The sequence below is a fragment of the Macrobrachium nipponense genome, chromosome 1 (genome assembly GCF_015104395.2).
Source record: "Macrobrachium nipponense isolate FS-2020 chromosome 1, ASM1510439v2, whole genome shotgun sequence".
Taxonomy (NCBI): domain Eukaryota; kingdom Metazoa; phylum Arthropoda; class Malacostraca; order Decapoda; family Palaemonidae; genus Macrobrachium; species Macrobrachium nipponense.
The window spans coordinates 171,987,048-172,010,256 of record NC_087200.1 but is presented as its reverse complement, the minus strand read 5'-3'; the positions used below and the strand labels follow the sequence as shown (position 1 = coordinate 172,010,256).

Below are 23,209 nucleotides of genomic sequence, written 5' to 3'. Positions count from 1 at the left end.
GCGCACATTTCCATATATAAAACTTTATGTAACAGCTAATTTAAAATGGTGCAAACATTACGACAATCACATGTATGATTTTTTCGGAAGAGTTACCGCGCGGACGTAAGGAAAAAGTTTTTTTCATAAATTCACCATAAATCGAAATATTGTGTGAGAGACTTCCAATTTGTTGCAAAATGAAGGTAAATGATTGAATATTACTAAAATATAAGAGTTTTAGCTTAAAATTGCGTTTTTTGACCATTTCGGTAGAGTCAAAGTTGACCGAAGGTTGAAATTTTGGCAATTATCGTTATTTATATGAAAATATTTCAAAACTGATGAAAGCTACAATCATGAGTATTTTTTGTTGTATTCTACATGAAATTGCGCACATTTTCATATATAATACTCCATGTAATGGCTAATTTAAAATGGTGCAAAAACTGTGTCAAAGTGACAAAATAATTTCCAAGATGTGTCACTGATACTTTTTAGTGCAATAAGAAAGAAATTCGCGCTTGTGCGCCTGCGTAACGATTGTAAACAAAACAATGCCTTGATCCGTGAGCTCCCAGCATCCCCCAAGGCGCGTGATTCAAAAGTTTTCAGCTGGTTGGCCTATAAGTATTTTTCAGCGAATTTTAAAAAAAACTTTTCTATGTCGACGTAAATTACGTCCAGTTGGCACCCAACAGACAATTTATCTCGACGTAAAATACGTCCAATAGGCGTTTAAGGGTTAACTGAAACTTGGTGCCATAAGCGCCTAAATTGCTGAGTTTCAGATAATGGCAGTTTTTGCTTATCAGCACCCTGCCAAGAATGGAACCCGTGCCAATAACCAGGGACTGCCTATATTGATTTTAAAGTGAAAATAAAACGCAATCGACCCCACTCGCCTATTCGCGGATTTTTCCATAGGCTGTATATATGTACCCATTATTCGCAGAAAATTTGCCTAGTGGCAGTATTTTTCAACGAGAAATATTCACAAATTACTGTATTTTCTTATATTTGTGACTAAATGCACTTTTTATGATAAAATTATTCAAATACTCGGGTATAAGCATTTTGATAGAATTTGTGTGTATTTTAACTATCAAAATAGGAAGTTCCAAGCATTTTTAGAGGGGTTTTAAGTATTTGGGTGGGGGGTCTGGTACCCATCCCCCATGAATAAGGAGCGTCTGCTGTATTCAGATAGAACTTTCCACAAGGACTCCAAATATGCACTGACTTCTCTTCTACGATGAAAAATAACTTAAGATATTACGGTTCAAACAAAGTCGAACCATATGCATAGATTATATAGGGGATGGTCATTAGTCAGGTACTGTTTTGATCAGAATATCTGGCCACATAGTGAGCCAAATCTTATTTGTATTTAATTTAATATTGTTTCGTTTTGATAGCATTCTCACAAAGTATTTAAATTTTGTTAGGATATTGAATCTATTTTTATGTTTTTGTATAATCTTACTGTTGATCTAGTGTGTATAGCCTATATGATTTTTTTAAGATGTCCCATAAATAAATATTAATAAATATCTAAATTTATTTTTTATCCATGAATGTGATAGATCCCTAGTATGATCAACCAATATGAATAGAAATTCAAATATTTAGACATAAATGTATGATGAATACCATGTTTATTCAACAAATTTGTATAATGAATACCATGTTTATTCAACAAATTTGTATATGCAGCATTTACAAGCAGTAATATTGGGTTGTTTTAATAGGAGTGGTGAAGTTGCATGACTGTAACGCTGGCCTACGGTTGCCCACTGCAGGTGCTAGCCAGCTCTATATATTCAGAAAATGAACCCTATTCTTATGGAACAAGCCTAAAGGGCCATTGACTTGAAATTCTAGCTTCCAAAGAGTTTGATGTTCATTAGGAAGAAGCAAGAGGAGGTGAAGGGAAGTACAGAGAGAAGAGATTATCTTACTGAAAAAGTAAAAATAAAGTAGCAAATAATCAATAAATAAAAATGTACTAAAATGCAAGAACAATAGTATTAAGGCAATAATGCATTGCATCTTCATTTGAACTTTTCAACTTTCAAAAGTTCCAATTGTACAACATCTTTAGGGAGAAAGTTGTTCCACAGTCCAACGTTGGGAGGACTAAAGGACCTCTGGAACCGAGTTCTGCAGCCAAGCGCTTTTACTGCATACTGGTGCTGTCATTCAGCAAATCCGATTGGTCTCAGCTGGAGAAGGGGATCAGGGATCAATTGTGAATGTAAAAGACATCTGTTAAATGCAACTTCTGAAAAATTGACAAATAAGAGACTATCTTTTGAAGGACCACGTCATAACTGCTAATATTAGGAAACAGAAACCTACCGCCATGAAACCACTGTATCTGAAAGAGATAAATCTCTGGTAGAAATTGATACAAGACATTCATATAAGACAAGAGATGATCCAGTGGTTCTCACAGGTTGGTGCATGTGCCTACAGACACTTGGATCTACAGTAGTTGACTGAATCTTTCTTAATGTATATGCTGATGGGTTACCAAGCCTCACTCTTTCAGACTTCAGATCTTGTAGCAGTTTCTTAAGGGTTGCTTTTCCTCACAAATTTTAATACGACTCTCAGTGTCATACTGACGAACTTAGTTTCCAATCTCTTGTTACAGTAGTAATTTGTCACATGATATATGTAATGTAATTGGAAATGGAAGTATGAACAAAACTGTATTTCTATTTTAATGACTTCACCATGTTCTTGAAATAACATAATTGGATTCACACTTTTAACAGATTTATTCACTAAAAGTTTGTTCAGTTGTTAAGGTGGTGCACAATGATCTAGGAAAATGACTTCAGTACTATTATAGAATGCGACTGAATGAAGAAATATATCACTTCAAGAAATAATGGCACAAAATGCCAGAAAAAACAATGTATATCAGCTGTGAAGAGATGATGCCAGGATTTAAGGCGGCAAAGGATAGGCTAACTTTACTACTGGATGGCAACTCATCAGCAGGCTTAAGCTAAAACTGCTTCTAGTGTACGTACTGTGCTGCAAATACATGGACACTCAGAAACATCAGAAAAAGCTCTCTACCTGTAATCTGGATGTCCAATAGCAAAGCCTGGGTTACTCTTGCTATATTTGAAGACTGGTTTTTTTTCATCACTTTGTTCCCGAAGTCAAGCTGTACTGCCACAAGAACGGGATTCCTTTCAAGATTCTCTTAATCCTGGATAGTGCTCCTGGTCACCCACAACACTTAGATGGTTTCCATGGGAGAATCAGATTGTTTAATTACCCCCAACACAACTTTACTCATTAAGGCAATGGATCTGAGCATAATAGCAGGTTTCAAGAAATTACACTCACTGCACTTACAGGCAAGCATTAAAGGAGGTAAATGAGAAATATCCACAAATTCCTGTTTTTTTTTTCAATCAATTTCATCATAAAATGCACTTTTTGTGATAAAAATTTTAGAAAACCAGGTATTAAAATTTTTAGTTGGTTTTTCTTGAGTTTTAACTAACAAAATAGGTTTTAAGCATTTTTATAGGGGGTTTCAACTATTTGCGGGTTCTAACTATTCGGGGGGGATTCTGCTACACATCCCCTACAAATACGGGGGGACCACTGTGTATATATATATATATATATATCTACTGGCCTACTGGCCACTAATATGAATAAGTTTTGAGAATGTCTGGCAACTTTTCATTTTGTTATTAAAATTTTTTCTGCATTGAAATAGCATACCTGCAGGTACTTTTCAGCCATTGCTCTGATAAGCATGAGTAAATGTTTTTGCAATGGATTGCAGTCAAACATGTGTTCTTTAATTTTTGAAAAAATTGTTTTGACTATGTAATATTTCATATCACCATATACAGGCAGTCATCGGTTATCAGCAGTCTTGGTTAATGGCACTTGTCTAGCCCCATAAAATTGGCGATTTATGACGCCATAACTGGCCAAGTTTCAGTTAATGGCACCATAAGGTGCGGATAATAGAGTTATGGTGCCATAACCACTTAAAAAAGGCGCCATTAACCAAAACTCGGTGCCATAAATCGCCGAATTTCAGTTAATGGCGGTATTCGCTTACCAGCACCCCGCCAAGAACAGAACCCCACCGATAACCGAGGACTACCTTTACAATTTTTTGCAACTCTTTTCTGCCAAGGCTAATGTCCGCATTTTCATTGAGTGATAATGATTTTCTAAACAATATCTTACATAACTGGCAGATTTCTACATCATTCAAGGGATGAATCAAATCTCTGGCAAATTTCTATATCATTCAAGGGATGAATCAAATATCCTTTACTTTTCAACTTGATTAAACTTGGCATTGCATTATTTTCATTGGTAGTCATTGCTACTCACCGATGAAATGTAATAGATGGATCTGAAGTCTTATTGAATTTTTGCATACATCCATAAGCAACACAGGAAGGGGCTATAGATAATGAGAAGCAAAATAATGGTTACATTCTCTAAACAATGGTCTGATTAGAACTGACTCCAAATTCCAATACAGTGGTGGAGATTAACCTGGGATTTGAGAACTGTCACTTTGACTGGTAAGCGTGGGTTCTTTTTGGCTTAATCTGGGTCGGGGCATCTCCATGAACTGTTATTCCTCCAAGGTTTACCCTTCCCCCAACACTTCAGAGATTTTGAAAAGATTGGGAGTGAAATTTGTTGTTTAAAATTTTACATAATTTAGAAATGCATGTTTTATTTAAAGTACTATATTATTATTGTAATTATTATGTAGTACTATTATTATTATTACTACAGACAGTCCCTGGTTATTGGTGGGGGTTCCGTTACAATGGTGTGATGAGAAGTGAAAATCACCGATAACTGAAATTTACTTCAGTTTCTATTTATATCTTTTATTAATTTGTTAATATTTCTGGTTTTCTAATAACATAACTTCTTCTGTACTTTCCATTAACTTCTGTTACTTCTTTTGAATGAACACCATGTTCTTTGGAAGCTTGAATTTCAAATCAGTGGCTCCTGTGGGATTGTTCCATATGAATAGGGTTTATCTTCTGAATAATGATGATGATAATATTTTCCTTGGCAATGGTAGTGTCTTAGAGCATTGTTTTAGCAAGGTCACATTTCCTTGCTTACATTGGTGGGTGGAAGCCTGATTAGAATCCAAGCAAACACACTAAAAAAACAGCAAAGTTTGGGCGTACCACAAAAGCTTCAGTCCATTGTGGTCAGCATTGGGATATCATAGCATTGGAGTTTAGGGCATACAAGCAGGGTGTACAAGAACTAACAGGAAAAGGCTGATTATTTTTGTATGTGCTCACTCTACTCGCTGGGAAATCATTCATAAAATCAGCATGCAGCATCTAAGTTCTCACATAATAAGCTCAGCGAGTAAATTAACTGATTTCTAGTGTGGTAGGATATGTGTACCCACTCATTTACTGTCAAACACTTCACGTGCAGCAGGGGTGATATGAATGATAATATACTATACTGTATCATTAATGAGTATATCTTAATTTCTGCCTCTGAAAGAATGAAAGTGTATGAATAACATACAGTGCATCTCAATTTGCTGGGTTTATGTATTTATCAGCTACAAAATTACAGTGACACTTTTGCTAGACTACTTTTTGAGGCAATGTATTATTGGATAAATCTCTAAAATGGAATTTTATACATTCAACTTCCCTGGCAGATATATACTTAGCTATAGACTCCGTCGTCCCCGACAGAAATTCGAATTTCGCGGCACACGCTACAGGTAGGTCAGGTGATCTACCGCCACTGCCGCTGGGTGGCAGGAATAGGAACCATCCCATTTTCTAAGAAAGATTTTCTCTGTCGCGGGTAGCCACAACATCGTTGTTGTTACCTCCTGACTTGATTTTCGTATTTTCATTGCCGTTGATCTTCTGGACTGTCTTTTTGGTGACTTATTTGGATCTGTGGTTTGGCATACGCTTTTGTGGAACGTTTTTTGGATTTTGGCTTCGGATTTTGCTAAAAAATGTCTGATTCTAGCTGCGAAGTTAGAAGATGTATGAATGAGAGTTGTTTGGTGAGGCTACCGAAAGTGTCGTTAGATCCTCACAAGGTATGCAAGAGGTGTAGGGGATATGAATGCACTAGAAATAACATGTGTGATGAATGTGTGAATATGGATCTCTCTCTAGTTTCCTACTTAAGGAAACTAGAGAGAGATAGGGTTAGAAAGGCTGTCTCTAGAAGCATGAGTAGATCTCGCTCTAACGAGCCAGTTAGTATAACTAACCCCCAATTAATTGCTTCCTCACATGCAGTATCAACCTCTCCCGTAGCAGATGTTGCAAGTTCTGCTGCGGAGATTGCAAATTTGAAGTCCGCATTAAGAAGGATGGAGCTTGAAATGCAAGCTCTTAAAATTAAGAGTGTGGAAAGTGACATAAGTGTCCCCAGTGTAGTGGAGGGTGCGTCTGATCGGCTCTGTCTCGCTCCCAGACCTAGACCTCTTCCAAGCTCCCAGGCCCAGAGGAGAAGGAATGTCGACAGTCGTACGGAGGTTACGGAGAATCCCCACCGGTCAGGCGTCCCCTCGGCAGAATCTGTAGCGTCCCAGACTGCCAAGGATCGCCATCGGAAAGGCATCCTAAAAGAGTGCTTTTCGTCATCCGATTCGTCTCCTCGAAGAAGTGGATGGACTTCCGACGAACTGTCGCGTCCGATCAAGAGGAGTTGGAAAGCTCCGACGTTGGACTCGAGCCCGGAACGTTTCCCGGACGATTCTCCCTACGAGAGGAAAAGAGCCAAGAGGACAATATCTCGATCTCCTACGCCTTCCAGAGCGCATTCTCCTATTCATGGCAAAGAAAAGGAAGAAACCGCGACGGACATCCTACTTAAAATGCAGGAACAAATTTCCTCTTTAGTAGGAGTATTGAGAAAAGACCTTCTGAGGAGAAAGGACGATTTTCTTCCTGTTAAGAGATCTCGTCCTACGGGCGTTCCGGACTCCAGACTTATCTCCTCTACTCCTCGTACGAGTACAGAGAGGAATAAAGAAAGAAGGACTAAAACTCATAGAATTGGGACGCCACATACGGACAATGACGAAGAGTGTCCGAGTCAGACAGAACCACCCAGGCGCTCGGCGCCAGAATTGGACGACTCGGACAGGAAAAAGTGTCCTACGCGGACGGCGCCAACCAGACACCATTCGCCAGCGGAGAGCCCGGACAGGCGGATATGTCCTATGCGGACAACTATGTCCAAGCGACTCGTGCCGATTGGGGACAACCTTGACAAGGCGGACAACCTGGATTGGACAAAACCTCGTGCGCATACAACTCCATCCGGGCGCCAGGCGCCAGAAGCGGACATGACGGACAGGCAGAAGTGTCGTACTGGAATGACACCAGCCAAACGCCAAGTTCCATATGTGGACAGCTCGGACAGACGACACGGTCCGAGACGGACAGATACGTCCAAGCGCATTGAACAAACCAGACTTTCGGCAACGGTTAAGCACCAAGCGCCAAGATTTTCCTCAAAAGAATCATACGGAGAAATCAACCAGGAAGCGTCTCTTTATGATTTGGACCAGGAGCGGATTTCTCTGGACAGAGACGAAAGGTGCCGCACAGGCGGCCGTTGTCCTGTTCACGATATGTCCGTTTCTGGTGGAAATCTGCCGCAAGCACAGCTGTCTCCTGAGAAGAATGCAATATGTCGCACAGGCGCCCGTCATTCTTGTCAGGAGGACTTAGATGATGATCAGGTTTTTTCTCAGGATCGGCATTCGCCGGACAGGGATGCAAGATGCCGCACAGGCGGCCGTCGCCCTTGTCGGGAGGGAGCTGATTCTGCGAAGAGCCCTTCTCCTTGTGAGAAGAGACGTTCTCCCTCGGCTAGTAATGATTCTCCTGGGGAACTTGCATTGGAAGATGTCTCTGACACCGAAGACCAAAAAGGGGCTGGACTATCGGACTACAAAGCGTTGGCTGCGCTTTTGCTCCAAGAATTTGGAGATTCTTTGAGTCCTGCCGCTCCTCCGTCTCCTCGGTCGCTTTTTACGAGCGCGAAAACCTCAAAGTCGTCCTCCTTCCTGAAGATGCGGCCGACAATTTCCATGAAGAAGGCTTTGCAGTCTTTTGGAAATTGGCTTAACTCCAAGAAGGAGGCGGGAAAGACTGTCTTTACCTGCCCTCCCTCTAGACTTTCTGGGAGGAGGGGTATCTGGTATGAGGCAGGCGAAGCAATGGGACTCGCCCTCCCAGCTACTGCAGAGGCAGATTTTTCAACGCTGGTGGACGCGTCGAGGAGACACACTCTATCTTCAGCCAAGACAACTTGGGGAATGTCTGAAATGGACCATCTCCTCAAGGGATTGTTCCATGTCTTGGAAGTTTCAACTTTCTGGACTGGTCCCTTGGGGTGATGGCCAAGAGGACACAAGACAATGAACAACCGAGTCCCGATGTCCTTAATAGTATTTTGACTTGTATGGACAAGGCAGTGCAAGACGGATCGGGAGAAGTGGCCTCCCTTTTCGGGGGCGGGAATACTTAAGAAGAGAACTGTATTCAGTTCTTTTCTTACAAAAGCTTTCTCTCCGGCACAGAGGTCGTCCCTTCTGTACGCTCCTCTGTCTAACCAGCTTTTCCCTTCTCAGTTAGTGAGAGATATTTCTCACTCACTTACTGAGAAGGCGACACAAGATCTTCTGGTTCAGTCAACCAAAAGGCCGAGGACAGCTGTTCCTGCCACGAAGGGGGAGACACGGATCCCAAAGCCGCCCTTTCGAGGGAGTTCGTCTTCTAGATCCTCCTTTAAGAAGAGAGGAGCAGAAAGAAGAGGTAGGTCTGCCTTTAGACCTACCAAGAAAAGCAAGTGAACCTCAAGTCCTCCAAACACCAGTAGGCGCCAGACTTCTGAACTTTGCAGAAGAATGGGCATCGAGAGGGGCGGACAACTGGTCCCTCTCAATTGTGAGGAGAGGATATCTCATTCCCTTCAGGGACAGACCTCCCTTGATGTCTACTCCGAGGGACTGTCGGCGAAGTACGCGGACCCTGTCAAGAGGAAGACCCTTCTTCAACTAGTAGAACAAATGTTGGACAAGGAGGCCATAGAATTAGTACAGGATCCACACTCTCAGGGCTTTTACAATCGACTGTTCCTCGTACCAAAAGCCTCGGGAGGGTGGAGACCTGTCCTGGATGTGAGCGCACTGAACCGATTCGTAGAGAAACAGAAGTTCTCTATGGAAACATCCAACTCGGTTCTGGCGGCTCTGCATCCAGGAGATTGGATGGCCTCCTTGGATCTACAAACGCATATTTTCACGTCCCTCTGCATCCGTCATCGAGAAAATATCTACGATTCATGATGCAGGGAAGGGTCTTTCTATTCAGGGCCATGTGCTTCGGCCTGTCTACGGCTCCTCAAGTGTTCACCAACCTGATGAGGAATGTAGCACGGTGGCTTCATCTGAAGGGGGTGAACATATCCCTCTATCTGGACGACTGGCTAATAAGGGCCAAATCAAAACAACAATGTTTGGAGGACTTGGAAACGACTTTGAATCTCGTTCGCTCACTCGAACTGCTCGTGAACATCGAGAAGTCTCAAATGATCCCCAGCCAGGACATTGTCTATCTGGGGATTCAGATGGATTCTCGGGGTTTTCGAGCATTTCCAGCATTTCGAGGCTTGGAGAAAGTCTCAACCTTCTTAGGGAAAGAACAAAGCTCAGCGAGGGAATGGTTAAGTCTTCTGGGCACCCTTTCGTCGCTGGAGCAGTTCGTATCCCTAGGGAGGCTCAATCTGAGACCTCTGCAATTTTACCTGCAAAGAATGTGGGACAGAAAGAAAGGGGATCTTTCGGATCAGTTTCCCATTCTACAAGAAATAAAATTACACCTGAGGTGGTGGTTAACCCCGCTTCAGAAGAACGAAGGTATATCTCTTGCGATTCGGAACCCTCTCCTAGTGTTGTTTTCCGACGCCTCGGAAACGGGATGGGGAGCAACTCTAGGAAAGAAGGAAGTGTCAGGAACCTGGACAAGAGAACAGGTGTCCTGGCATACAAATGTAAAAGAACTTATGGCAGTTCATCTACCCTTGAAGAACTTCGAGTCGGAGGTCAGAGGCGTGGTAGTCCAGGTAAATTCGGACAATACCACGGCTCTGTCTTACATCCGAAAACGGGGGGACTCACTCGCTCACACTATACAAGATAGCGAGAGACCTCTTGATATGGGCAGAGGAACGAGGCATTGTACTGTTGACGAGGTTTGTACAAGGGACCAAAAATGTCAGAGCAGACAGACTCAGCATGAAGAACCAGGTCCTTCCAACAGAGTGGACCCTCCACTCCGAAGTCTGCCGAAAGCTCTGGTCTCTCTGGGGGAAGCCTCAGATGGACCTGTTCGCCACGTTCCTCTCCAGAAGGATGGAAAACGTTTGCTCCATTGTAGAAGATCCAAGAGCAATAGCAATAGATGCCTTTCTCAAGGACTGGTCGGGCATAGATGCCTACGCTTTTCCCCCTTTCAAGATTCTGGGGGAAGTGTTAAGAAAGTTCCGTTCCTCGGAGGCGACGAAACTGACACTCATCGCCCCATATTGGCCCGCTCGAGACTGGTTCACAGAGGTACTGGAATGGACGGTGGACTTACCCAGATCTCTTCCCATGAGGACAGATCTGTTCAAACAACCCCACTTCGAGAGATATCACGGAAACATCCATGCTCTCTCCCTGACTGCCTTGCGACTATCGAAAGACTTGTCAGAGCGAGAGGCTTTTCTTGAAAAGCTGCAAGCGCAATTGCCAGAGCCCGCAGATCCTCTACTCTGCGGGTCTATCGATACCTCTGTGACCGAAATTGCTGATTTCCTTCTCTTCCTTAGAGAGGAATCACGTTTAGCTGTTTCTACCATAAAAGGTTATAGAAGTATGCTCTCGGCTGTATTTAGAAACAGGGGCCTTAACATAGAGGACAATAAGGATCTCCATGATTTGATACGATCCTTTGTTACTACAAAGTCTAAGTCCTCTATCACTCCAAGTTGGAACCTAGATGTGGTCCTCCAGTTTCTCTCTTCGGATACTTTCGAACCACCTGATAAGGCATCCTTTAGAGACCTCTCGAGAAAGTGCATTTTTCTCTTGGCCCTCGCGACTGCCAAGAGGGTCAGTGAGATACATGCATTAGACTCTCAGGTAGGTTTTAGAGGAGATTCTGCTGTTGTCTCTTTCCAACCTCTTGTTTTTGGCGAAGAATGAGAACCCTTCTAAACCTTGGCCCAGAAGTTTTGAAATCAAGGGCCTCTCTCCCCTTGTGGGTAGAGAAGCAGAAAGGTCTCTCTGTCCGGTCAGAGCACTGAAGTTTTATCTCAAGAGAAAGGGTCAACTTCAGGGTTGTAATCAGAGCCTATGGTGCGCGGTAAGGAACCCGAAGAGGCAAATGTCGAAGAACGCATTAGCATTCTTCGTGAGAAATGTGATAACGGAGGCTCACATGAAATGCCAGGAGAAAGCATTTAAGCTGCTTAGGGTTAGAGCACACGAAGTCCGTGCAATTGCAACTTCCCTAGCCTTTAATAGAAATATGTCAATGAAAGACATATTAGCAGCAACATATTGGAGATGCAACTCGGTATTTGCCTCCCACTACTTAAAAGACGTCAGAGTGACTTATGAAAAGTGCTTTTCTCTTGGACCTTATGTATCAGCGGATACCGTTCTGGGACAGGGAGCTGGTACTAATCCTTAAATAATATTATTTTTAACTATAAAATTGTTTGGTTTTGAGTTTTTATGGTCGTTTGAAAGGATGTTGGGGGGATAACTCCTTTCAATTGTAGTACTAACCCCGGTATTAGGATCAGGTGATCGGGATCAGTGTTATGCTCCTTGATGATGCCATATGGCAAGGTGTTTTGTCATGTAAGTGGATAGGACCCCATTGACAAAGATCCTTAGGTTCTGTCGAGTAAGTGGATAAGACCCCATTGACAGACCATCAAGAACTCTTAGCATGAGGTCACTACCTCGCTGAGGCTCTTGAGGCGATGTAAGCTTCTAGGCAGTAGCCATGAAGTCTTTCGCCGACACAGGTAGGAACCAAGGTTTCTTATATTTTTGTTGCCTACAACGTATGTTGTTTCCTGTCTATTCATAATTAGCTGTCTCTTACCCTCCGCCAAAGGTGCCAATCAGCTAAGTATATATCTGCCAGGGAAGTTGAATGTATAAAAATGATATTGTCATGATACAATAAAGTTTTATACATACTTACCTGGCAGATATATACAATTAAATGGCCCACCCAGCCTCCCCTCAGGAGACAGGTGGAAGAGAAAATCTGTCTTAGAAAATGGGATGGTTCCTATTCCTGCCACCCAGCGGCAGTGGCAGTAGATCACCTGACCTACCTGTAGCGTGTGCCGCGAAATTCGAATTTCTGTCTGGGACGACGGAGTCTATAGCTAAGTATATATCTGCCAGGTAAGTATGTATAAAACTTTATTGTATCATGACAATATCATTGTTAAGTATAAAATACCATTTGGTTTAGGCTAGAAACTATGTTGAATTGTAAATAGCTTCGGGATATCTCAGAAGTGTTTGATTATGGGTCTTCATTTACATATCAGTAGGCTAGACCCTTGAAGCATCTGAATTGTTGAGAGGCCACATTATTATACTAAGTTTTTGTCATGTTTGTATTATTGTAATAACCTATTTGGCTTGTTATGAAAAATTTTAATTTTGCAAGAAATGTGTGTGAAATGATACATTGTCAATACTCATGGTGAAAACTTCAGCAAACTTCGTCACACTATTTTTGTGTGTTGATGTCAGTTTTGATATGTATAAGTTAAAGTAAAGTTTTAGTAATTCTACTTTTAGTCTTCAGTTTATATTTTTTCTTTTCTCTGTGTATTATATTTAATTTTTAGCGCTTATTTTTATCTTGTAAAGTTTACGGTTGTCATTTGTACTCTTGTGTATCTTACTAACTTTATTAAATTTTATTTATCCTCCAAAGGGCATCAGGTACTGTTTTCATTGCACGCAATCGAAGATTAGGAAATAAAGTGGCTATCAAGGACATTGACTTGGATAAACAGCCTAAAAAGGAGTTGATCTTAACAGAAATAAAGGTCATGAGAGAACTAAGACATGAGAATCTGGTTAACTTCCTGGATGTATATTTACTTGACAATCATTTGTGGGTAAGCAAATAAATTTTGTTTTATTGACATCTTTCAGTAATTATTAAATTTCACATAACATTGTTTTTAATTAGTGTTTCAGAATTAAGCTAATTCCTCAAAGGTATTGAGGAATTTCATTATGCATATTGCTTATTATATAGAAAAATTGTTTTATACATCATGAAACAACTTCTTCTTCTTCTTCTTCTTCTTCTTCTTCTTCTTCTTCTTCTTCTTCTTCTTCTTCTTCTTCTTCTTCTTCTTCTTCTTCTTCTTCTTCTTCTTCTTCTTCTTCTTCTTTGTGGAAGAGCAGATTGGTCTTCTCAAGGTCCCCACAAAGAATACAGCCTAGTACAAAAAAGGAAATTGAGAAGCCAAGTGCAAACTAGGGAAGAGAGATGCAAAGGAAAAATGAAAATGTTAACTACAGGCAGCCCTCGGTTAGCATTGTTATCGGTTAGCAGCATTTCGGTTTTATGGTGCTTGTTCAATATATTCATAACTTGCTTCTACCCTCTGTAGGGCTTATAGCTCCATTATCTGGTTGTCGGTGGCTTAAGCTAAGTGCCGAGACCGCCTCATAAAATACAAACAACGAATATGCATCTTTTTTCTTGGCTCTTCGAAAAAGTTATCCTTTACTTCACTGTATCCAGTAATAGTGTATGTATGTATGTAGTCTTATATTACTATTGTATCATAAAATATGCAAGCAAATTGATCATGGTTTGGTCTGGAAAAATCAACTGAGAGTGAATGTAAGATTATTTTGCCGTGTTTTAACTCAGTTCAGAGCTATTTTCTTGTTTCTATATAGCGTCTCATCTCCTGCATTACTTGACAAAGGAATTACACCAATGGGCAATTGACAACTGGGTGGAGCTGTCTGCCAGGTACATTCCGGGCAAGAGGAATGTGGTAGCCGACAGCCCGAGTCTTCGGAACCAGACCCTGGGCACGGAATGGTCTTTGCATCAGGTCGTGGCAGACAGGCTTTTTCAGAAAACTGGAGGTTCACTGTTCGATGGTCCCAGATTCCCTAGCTGTAGCAGAGGACGCCTTCCAACACCCTTGGGACAATCTCGAGGTTTACACCTTCTTTCCATTTTGCCTGATCCGTCAAGTTCTGAACAGGGTAATGAGTTCATGAAATCTTGGGATGACCTTGATGGCTCCTCTGTGGCCTCAAGCAGAGTGGTTCCCGGACCTTCTGTCTCTTCTGGGAGAAGTTCCAAGAGAGGTTCCTCCATGGCAACAACTTCTTTATCAACCTCATGTTGAAAGATTTCACCAGTAGGTAGAATCCCTGTCTCTTCACGGGTGGAGACTATCAAGTATCTCCTCCGAGCGAGGGTATTTTATCAGGAGGCAGTGGGACATATGTCCAGTTATCTCAGAAAATCCTCTTTAGCATTTTACCAGGGGAAATGGGAAGTCTTCTGTGATTGGTGTCGTCGATGGGGTTTCTCTCCACTCAAAGCCTCTGTTCAGCGGATAGCAGATTTTTTTATCTTCCTCAGAGATGAGAAAGGTCTCTCTTTTTTTGCTGTCATAGGCTACAGAGCAGCACTAGGGTTAGTGTTATGCCTGAAAGGAGTAGTCATCTCTTCCTTTTGGGAGAATTCCTTGTTAAGGGGTTTCGAACAAACCTGTTCTCCAAGGGAGCTCAAGTCACCTGCATGGGATGTTTCACTTGTCCTGGGAAGCCTCACTCAAGCCCCATTCACGCCCTTGCGTCGTTCGTCTGACAGAGAGCTGACGCTAAAGAAAGTTTTCCTGTTAGCATTGGCTTCTTCGAAGAGAGTGGGGGAGCTTCATGGCCTAAGTTATGATGTGAAGCATACCAGGGGTTGGGGGTCGGTGACCTTCGAGATTGTCCCAGAATTAGTGGCCAAGACCCAAAATCCCTCGATACATGACGACAGAGTTGCCTCCTTTTCCATTTCACCAGTGAATGACTTTGTGGACAATGACTGTGGACAATGACCCACAAGAGTTCTTACTTTGCCCAGTCAGAGCCCTAATATGCTACCTTAAAAGGACTCATCATCTAAGACCTAGATGTCATAGACTTTTTGTCAGCACTAATCGTTCTAGGGAAGAGGTTTCCAAGAACATTCTGGATAAGTGAGGCGATTAAGCAAGCTTATTCCTCACCTGATGGTTCTCTCGCTGAGTCTGTGCGGGCTAGAGCACATGACGTCAGAGGTATAAGTTCCACTCTAGCATTTAAGAAAAATTTTGTTGTTCATAGAATTTTGAGAGCTGGTTCCTGGTTGCGCCAGTCCACGTTCACTTCTTTTTACCTGAAAGATGTTGCTCACAGATCTTTGGACACGTTTTTCATAGGTCCTGTGGTGGCTACCCAACAAGTTGTGTAATTCATCCATAACCCCTAATAGGGTATTTTGTATCTTACCTATGGTGATTGTGTGGAAGAGAGAATGAGTGAGTTGGCTAGTTTCTTTCTTTCACTTTTTTCCTTTCATTTTCCTACGGGCTGGTTGAGGAATTGACACTTCATATGCTGGACTGGTCTGATGCAGGTGGTAAGGTAGCCATACTGAAAGTTGGTGTGTTTTATGATCTTGGAAATGTCAAACACACTATTCAGTAGCAAATACTCTTCTCTCTACAGCAAGTGGGAGTGAGGAATGATAACAAACCATTTGAGTATACAGTTTGTTACTTGAACAGTCAGAATTTTCTTTGGTTCCCTGGTTGCAATGAATCTGCTCATATATCATTGTATGTCAACCCAGATGGCTGTGTTATTAAATATCTGTTTATCTTTATGCTCACGGGCATGAGACCACCTTCTCTAGAACACTTTCTAGAGGTGGCTTAACTTCCAGCTGGTTTAGGGTACTTGTACTCCCTCCAAGTATAAGGCTATCCTATTGTTCAGACCGAAGGTTTGTTCCGCATATGAACAAATGACAAATTTTTTAATAAATTTGTATTTTTCACAGCTAACAAACCTTAGGTGTTAACGTTTACTGCCCACCTCTAGCTACCCCTCTCTCTGTTATAGTTCCTGGGTTGGGAAAAGGCTGAAGACGGCACGAGGTAGTGCACGGAACCCTTGTCATTAACTGAGAGCTGCCTGTATTTTTAAATTCCTGAAAATACTAACAAACTACAAGCATTTGCGCATCATATAGTTTAGAGGTGAATAACACCAAAGTGAATATGTAACCAAGGAAAACATCTTGAAGGAGTATATACAGGCAGTCCCCGGGTTACGACGGGGGTTCCGTTCTTGAGGCGCGTCGTAAGCCGAAAATCGTCGTAAGCCGGAACGACACTTGGAAATATGCCTTAAACTAAGAAAAAGTTAGAGAGACCTTACCTGTGTGACATGCAAGTATTGCATGATGTGTAGTGTGGTTATTTCAATGGCAAAGGATGGTTCTTGAAGGTATAATTCTTTATTAAACTCTTGTGACACTATAAAGCACAATGTACTACACTTTATCCTTAGGTTAGATTATACACTATTCACTATGTACACTACGTAGTATGTAATCCTTTGGTAGATCCTGGAGTACACTAAAATCCCAGTCTGGTAGCTCTGGAAGGTAAAAGTATAACACAATTAGTACAAAATACTACACAAAGTCCTGAATGCAATATGTAAATTATAGATATCAAGAGTAAAAGAGTTAATGTATGTTAATTAATTCCTTACTTTTAGTTTATAATTCCTTACTTTGAGTTATATCAAGAGTAAAAAAGTTAATGTATGTGAATTAATTCCTTACTTTTAGTTTAAAGTTGTCATGCTATGTAACCCTGGATGCACAAAGTCTTAGTGGCCCCATAGCCTACATCATTCAGGGGTTCTGGTGGAATGTACAAAAAATAATTAGTATGTCAGTAAGTACTCTATGCATAGTAAGTTACATACAGTAATATGCACCATACAGTGGTTTAATATCACATATATAACATGTATAAAACAAAAACTTAGTTAATGTATGTTAATTAATTCCTTACCTTTAGTTTAAAGTTGTCGTGCTATGTAACCCTGGATGCACAAAGTCTTATGTGGCCCCATAGCCTACATCATTCAGGGGGTTCTGGAATGTACAAAAAATAATTTTGTCAGTAAGTACTCTATGCATAGTAAGTTACATACAGTAATATGCACCATACAGTGGTTTAATATCAACTGGTATGCATATTGTAAATGATTGGTCTACACCCCCTGTTCAGCAGGGAGTGTACAGTATGTAATTCCATGAGGGACCTTGATCACTTATCCATGTGAGAGATCTTGGTCACTTTTTTTTAGTATGTACGTATAAAACTTACTAATGTATGTTTACTACTATGTATAATTCCTTACCTTTAGTACAGTAGTACATAGTTTACAGTTGTCGTGCTATGTTATGTAGTAACCCTGGACAAAGTTTTATGTGGCCCCATAGCCTGCATCATGGAGGGGGTCCTGGTTTTCTGGAATGTACCAAAAAAGTATCAAAGTTAAGTCATGTATGTATGTTTAGTAAGTTACATACAGTAACCATACGTACAGTGGTTTATAACATGTATGTACATAATCAAACTTGGCTGGAATTCCTGTAAAAAAAAGTTATGTACGTATGTAATACTACTGTATGTAAAAACCTTACTGTTCAATTACTTTGTTACACTACATGTTACATGTGATACGTATACTTTCCTGAAGGGTTTTTTCCATCCAAAAATGGTGCTTCTACTTGTAGTTATCCCTTGATGACACTTGTAGTAATTTGTTAGTAACAACCTGGAGTTGTGTGAAAAATGTTGGTTCTGGAAGGAAAAGGTAACAAAATTAGTGTACAAAATATACACTACAATAAGTTGTGAATGCAATATGTTAATTACTGTAGATATATCAAGAGTACTAAAAGAGTTAATGTATGTTAATTAATTCCTTACTTTTAGTTTAAAGTTGTCGTTCAATGTAACCCCTGGATGGACAAAGTCTTATGTGGCCCCATAGCCTACATCATTCAGGGGACTCTGGAATGTACAAAAAATAATTTTGTCAGTAAGTCCTCTATGCAGAGTAAGTTACATACAGTAATATGCACCATACAGTGGTTTAATATCACATATAACATGTACGTAGTATAAAACTTAATTTAGAAATTCCTTACATAACTTACCAACTTTTAGTGAGTCTCAAAGCTGTTACCTAGGTTGTGGGAGATGGAGGTGGAGGTGTAGAGCATTCATGATAAGGATGCATTCCAAACCTAACTTCAGTGTGCTTTATCACAGATAACAGGCTAGGATGATGGGCAGTCTGGAATGAAGAATTAATATTAAAGGACAGTATGTAACCACTTAGGTGTACAAAATTTATTGTACGTATGCAAACATTAAACACAACTGAGAATTCCTTACCTTCAGCAAAATGAAGACATGTAGGCTATGTAGAGGTCTGGTTTATGTAAGTCACAGGTGCATGCCAGTCTGGAATGATAATGTAATAGTATGTATGTTACATACATAACATGGTTATTACATATGTAATAATAAAACATTAATAAAAAAAAATGTCCTTACCAAATTCTAGTGGTTGGCTTGCTTACTGGGATGGCCATATGGTACATGAGAGTGGGGGTGCTGGGCTATGGAGTGGGATGGGCAGGTGCTTGGGAGTCTGGAATGATAAAAAATATATAAAATGATAGTTACTACTACTGTAACTACTGCACATGTTATTACTGTTTGACATATGTAGTGTGTAATACGTATGTTCAATATAAAAAATGAAGAATTCTTTTACCTGAAGGAATGGGAGAGGTGATACTACTCGTATCAACTGATTTGGGCTCTGGAGAGGTGATACTCGTATCAACTGATGAGGGAACATCTAGATCTGGAAAGAATGATAGGGTACATAAATATATTATAAGGTGGATGTAATTGTAGCATATGTACACTTTTAATAAAAATTTCTATTAGCAATTTATAAAACATTTTATACAAATTTGTTAAGGATTCCTTAACCATGATGTATAGGGCGAGGCATCAAAACCATGGAAAGGCTCAGGGTCATCTGGGTCACTGTCCACTATCAAAGGGGTCCTGAAATGAAAAAAAAAAAAAAAATAATAAGGTTATGCAACATCAAACACATTGTACCACTATGTAAGTTAGTGTACGTATGTATGTAGGGGGTGTAAACAATTTCCAACATGAAAATGAGAAAATGAAATTGCTTACCTGATTGTACACGTACAGGTGGGCGGGCTGATACAGAGGGTCCAGGTACAGGGGGATCTGGAACTGTCACAGGTAGTACAGGGAGATCTGGAACTGTCACAGGTAGTACAGGGAGATCTGGAACTGTCACAGGTAGTACAGGGGGATCTGGAACTGTCACCACTTCTGCAATAAAATTACAAATGATGAAAATTAATGAAGTTACAATTTACTCTTACATTTAGTTGTTACATTAAAAAATTAACACATTTTAATATGTACATATGTAAAACACTATAAAATTAGTAAAACAGTTCAGAATTCCTTACCAGGACTAGGAGTGGGAGGTGGTGGTACTGGAGACTTGTGAAAGAAAGTGTCAAGCCTGGACTGCACACTTCTCTTCGTCTGCTTCTCCTTCAGGGTCTCCTTGTAGAAAGTCACCAAATCCATGATTCCTCTCTTGATTTTGTCAAACCTAGAAACGTTAGGGTCTTCTGCCTCAAAAGAAGCCAAGGCTCTCTCCAGATGAGTAAAACCCTCTGACAAGCCTTTCACAGTTAATGACCTGGGTTTTGGCTCTGGTGCCGCCTCCTCTTCCTCAATCATTTGTTGTTCAAGTTCAAGTAAGTCCTCTGCAGACAATTCCTCTCCATGGGAAGCCAGAGCTCTGTTACATCATCAGGTTCAAGATCTAGTTTCAGCCTCTTGCTTCGGCCCTACGATCTTCCTCGTCACAGACTCGACGTCTTCTGCCTGGTCAAAGCCTTCAAAACTGTGCACAAACTGTGGACACAGTTTCTTCCAGGCCCCATTTAAAGTGGTCGTCTTCACCTCGTCCCAAGCACTTGCAATATTTTTCACTGCATCAGCAATGTTGTAGCCCTTCCAGAATTGCTTCAGTGTCAACTCCTTGTTAGCTTCTATGGCCCTCAAAGCAAAACGTATGGTCCTTCTAAGGTAGTAAGCCTTGAAATTAGCTATTACTCCCTGGTCCATTGGCTGTATCAGCGATGTGGTATTGGGTGGGAGGTACACCACCTTCACATTAGGATGCATGTCGCTCAATTTTGAAGGGTGACCAGGGGCATTGTCCAGGACTAAGAGGGCCTTAAAAGGCAGACCTTCGAAGTCAAATACCGCTCCACTGCTGGCATGAAATGGTCATTGAACCAATCTTCGAAGACCATTAAGGTAACCCAAGCCTTCTTTTTTGATTTCCAAATCACAGGGAGTTGACTCTTGAAAATGCCCTTGAAAGCCCTGGGATTCTCGGCCAAATACACCAGCAAGGGCTTCAGTTTCAAATCACCACTTGCATTGGCCCCAAACCAGCAAAGTCAGTCGCTCCTTTCCAGCTTTATGGCCAGGTGCTGACTTCTCCTCCTTGGAAAGGTACGTTCGATTTGGCATTCTTTTCCAAAATAATCCAGTCTCATCCACATTAAAGACTTGGTCAGCCGTGTAACCACCATCCTTAATTATCTCAGCCAAACCACCTGGAAAACTTTCTGCTGCTTCGCTATCAGCACTAGCAGCTTCACCTTGCAGCTTCACATTATGCAAATTTGCACGAGCCTTAAAACGGTTAAACCAACCTCTACTCGCGGAAAATTCACCACCAGCACTGCCTTCGCCAAACTTTTTCACTACTGCCTCATGCAGCGCTCTAGCCTTCTCCTGGATCACACTTAAGCTCACCGGAACACGTCGCTGGTTCTGGTCCTCCAGCCAGATCATGAGCAATTTCTCCATTTCAACAATGCTCTGGCTACGTTGCTTCTCGTTTATCAACCGTTGACTTTTTTTTCATCGGTGCAGCATCCTTAACATGCATTCAGAATACGTTCCTTGTCCTTCACAATGGTTACCACCGTGGTCCTGCTCAAGCCTAAAGAACGGCCTATTTCGGTGTTAGTTTCTCCCTTCTCCGAACGCTTTACCACGTCATATTTGACCTCCATCGTGATGACCTTCCTCTTCTTGGATGAACTATCATCGGAGGAAGTACTTTGGCGTTTAGGAGCCATTGTAAATTTGCGAAAATGGCAAGGAATTTTCAGCAACGTCTTAGCACACAACCGACTGAACTTCAGGCAGACACGCGATTGAAGTGGCGTCCTTTCGTATTGTTACGCTTGGCGTCCTCGACTGTCCGAGGTCGTTGTTCGGTCAATTTACCATACAGTTTAATAGCGTTAATTAATTTTTTATGCACCTACCGCTCAAAAACTAGTTCTGCATATGAGGTATCGTTAAAAAGCATAACAAAACGTCGTAACCTTGGAATTTGTGTTGTAATCTAACCAGAAACTTAGTTTTTTTAATTATGTACTGGAAACAAGCAATGATTTTTCATTATATTTGCGCTTTTGGACTGTTTTAAACTGCGCATCCCAAGCTAGTGTATTCATTCGCCCGCAAACTAGTTCCGCATATGCGGCGTCACTAAAAAAATTCAAAAAATACGAAAAAAAAAGTGTCAAAAATCATCATAACCTCAAAATTTTTTGTTGTAATGTAACCAAAAACATATTTTTATTATATACTGTGCTAAACTATAAAGGATTTTTATCATAGCATGCGTTTTTTAAAAGCGTCGTTAACTCGGAGCGTCGGAAGCGTCAGCGTCGTAACCTCGGAACAAGCGTCGTAACCCAGGACGGATTTTCCATTGAATATTTAAGAAAAAGCGTCGTAACCTCGGAACGTCGTAAGCCGGAACCGTCGTAACCCGGGGACCGCCTGTAATGGGAAATGATTAAGATCATGAAGAAGACAAACCCACTGTCCAAAACATCAAGCATGCAGGGTACTTCCTTTCCCACTGCTACTTCAGTTCCTGATAAGTGAGAGCCTAATCACAAGTGCTGTTGGCAACGATGGGCCTGGATTTACTTTAAACTTTATTGAATGTTTGCTTTGGGTTGCAATCTGTTATGCCAAAATCACGACACAATTGCGCCTAATTATGATGTCAAATTCTCCAGTGAAGCCATGTTTCTTAACAAAGAATGCCATTACTACCTAGGAAGTTTCCTTAAGGGATAAAATTCTTAAAGATAATGCAAGGAGTACCTATTCGTCCTCTGACAGAAAAGTCTGCAAATTGCAAGGGTCTATCCTCATCCCCTGATAAAGAAGGAACCAAAGAAGAGTTAGGGAAGTCTAATACTGCCAACAGAGTTGGCCAACTTGAACAGTAGACTCGGTAAAAAAGAATTCTTGTTCCTAAAAAATGGCACCATCTCCCTATGGGCAATGAATTCCTTATTAATACTTGAGGCACTGTAAACGAGCCAAAAAGTGCCTTGAACAGGAATACTTTCCCTGCAAATACATATCAAAGAAAAAGGAACTTTCAAGACAGAGGATCGACTGGTAAGGAAAATGGATCCTGCATGTCCACTGAATCTGCCAATTGTTCTTTTGGAAAGTAACTAAAACCATGAATAATGTAGACAGATGCGTGCATAAAAGTCAGTCTCAATAAGTCTAACACTGGACACAAATATCTGGTTCCTTATGCTGCCAGGAAAAAGTCGGAGGTAAAATCCTGGTGACTTATAGACACCTGCTCCACTGTATTTTCGCTATTACCACCTCTTATTGAAGAATGAGATACTTCTGCAGGAGAAGATTCAAAGGAATGGCTATAGATGAAGCCATTGGAAGGGAACCCAAAAGGATTATAGCTCTCCTTCAGTACCTTCACCACTTAAGGTTCTTCTCCCAAGTCTCTCCAAGCATGCCAGAAGGCTTGCATATGGGCTCATACTGGAACCTAAGGGTGAAACAGATCCCTGAAAGG

General features: G+C 41.1%; 1 protein-coding gene and 1 pseudogene across 1 annotated transcript in view; one reads left to right on the top strand and one right to left on the bottom strand.

Annotated features, from left to right (window-relative positions):
- The window catches only part of LOC135218999 (serine/threonine-protein kinase PAK 2-like), a 288,649-nt pseudogene that overhangs the window by 147,237 nt on the left and 118,203 nt on the right, over positions 1–23,209 (bottom strand).
- The window catches only part of LOC135220063 (serine/threonine-protein kinase PAK 2-like), a 59,272-nt gene that overhangs the window by 8,947 nt on the left and 27,116 nt on the right, over positions 1–23,209 (top strand). Inside the window, exon 4 of the mRNA XM_064257392.1 lies at positions 13,029–13,215. Within this exon, the coding sequence (XP_064113462.1) occupies positions 13,029–13,215 (187 nt within the window). The remainder of the gene's footprint in view (positions 1–13,028; positions 13,216–23,209) is intronic.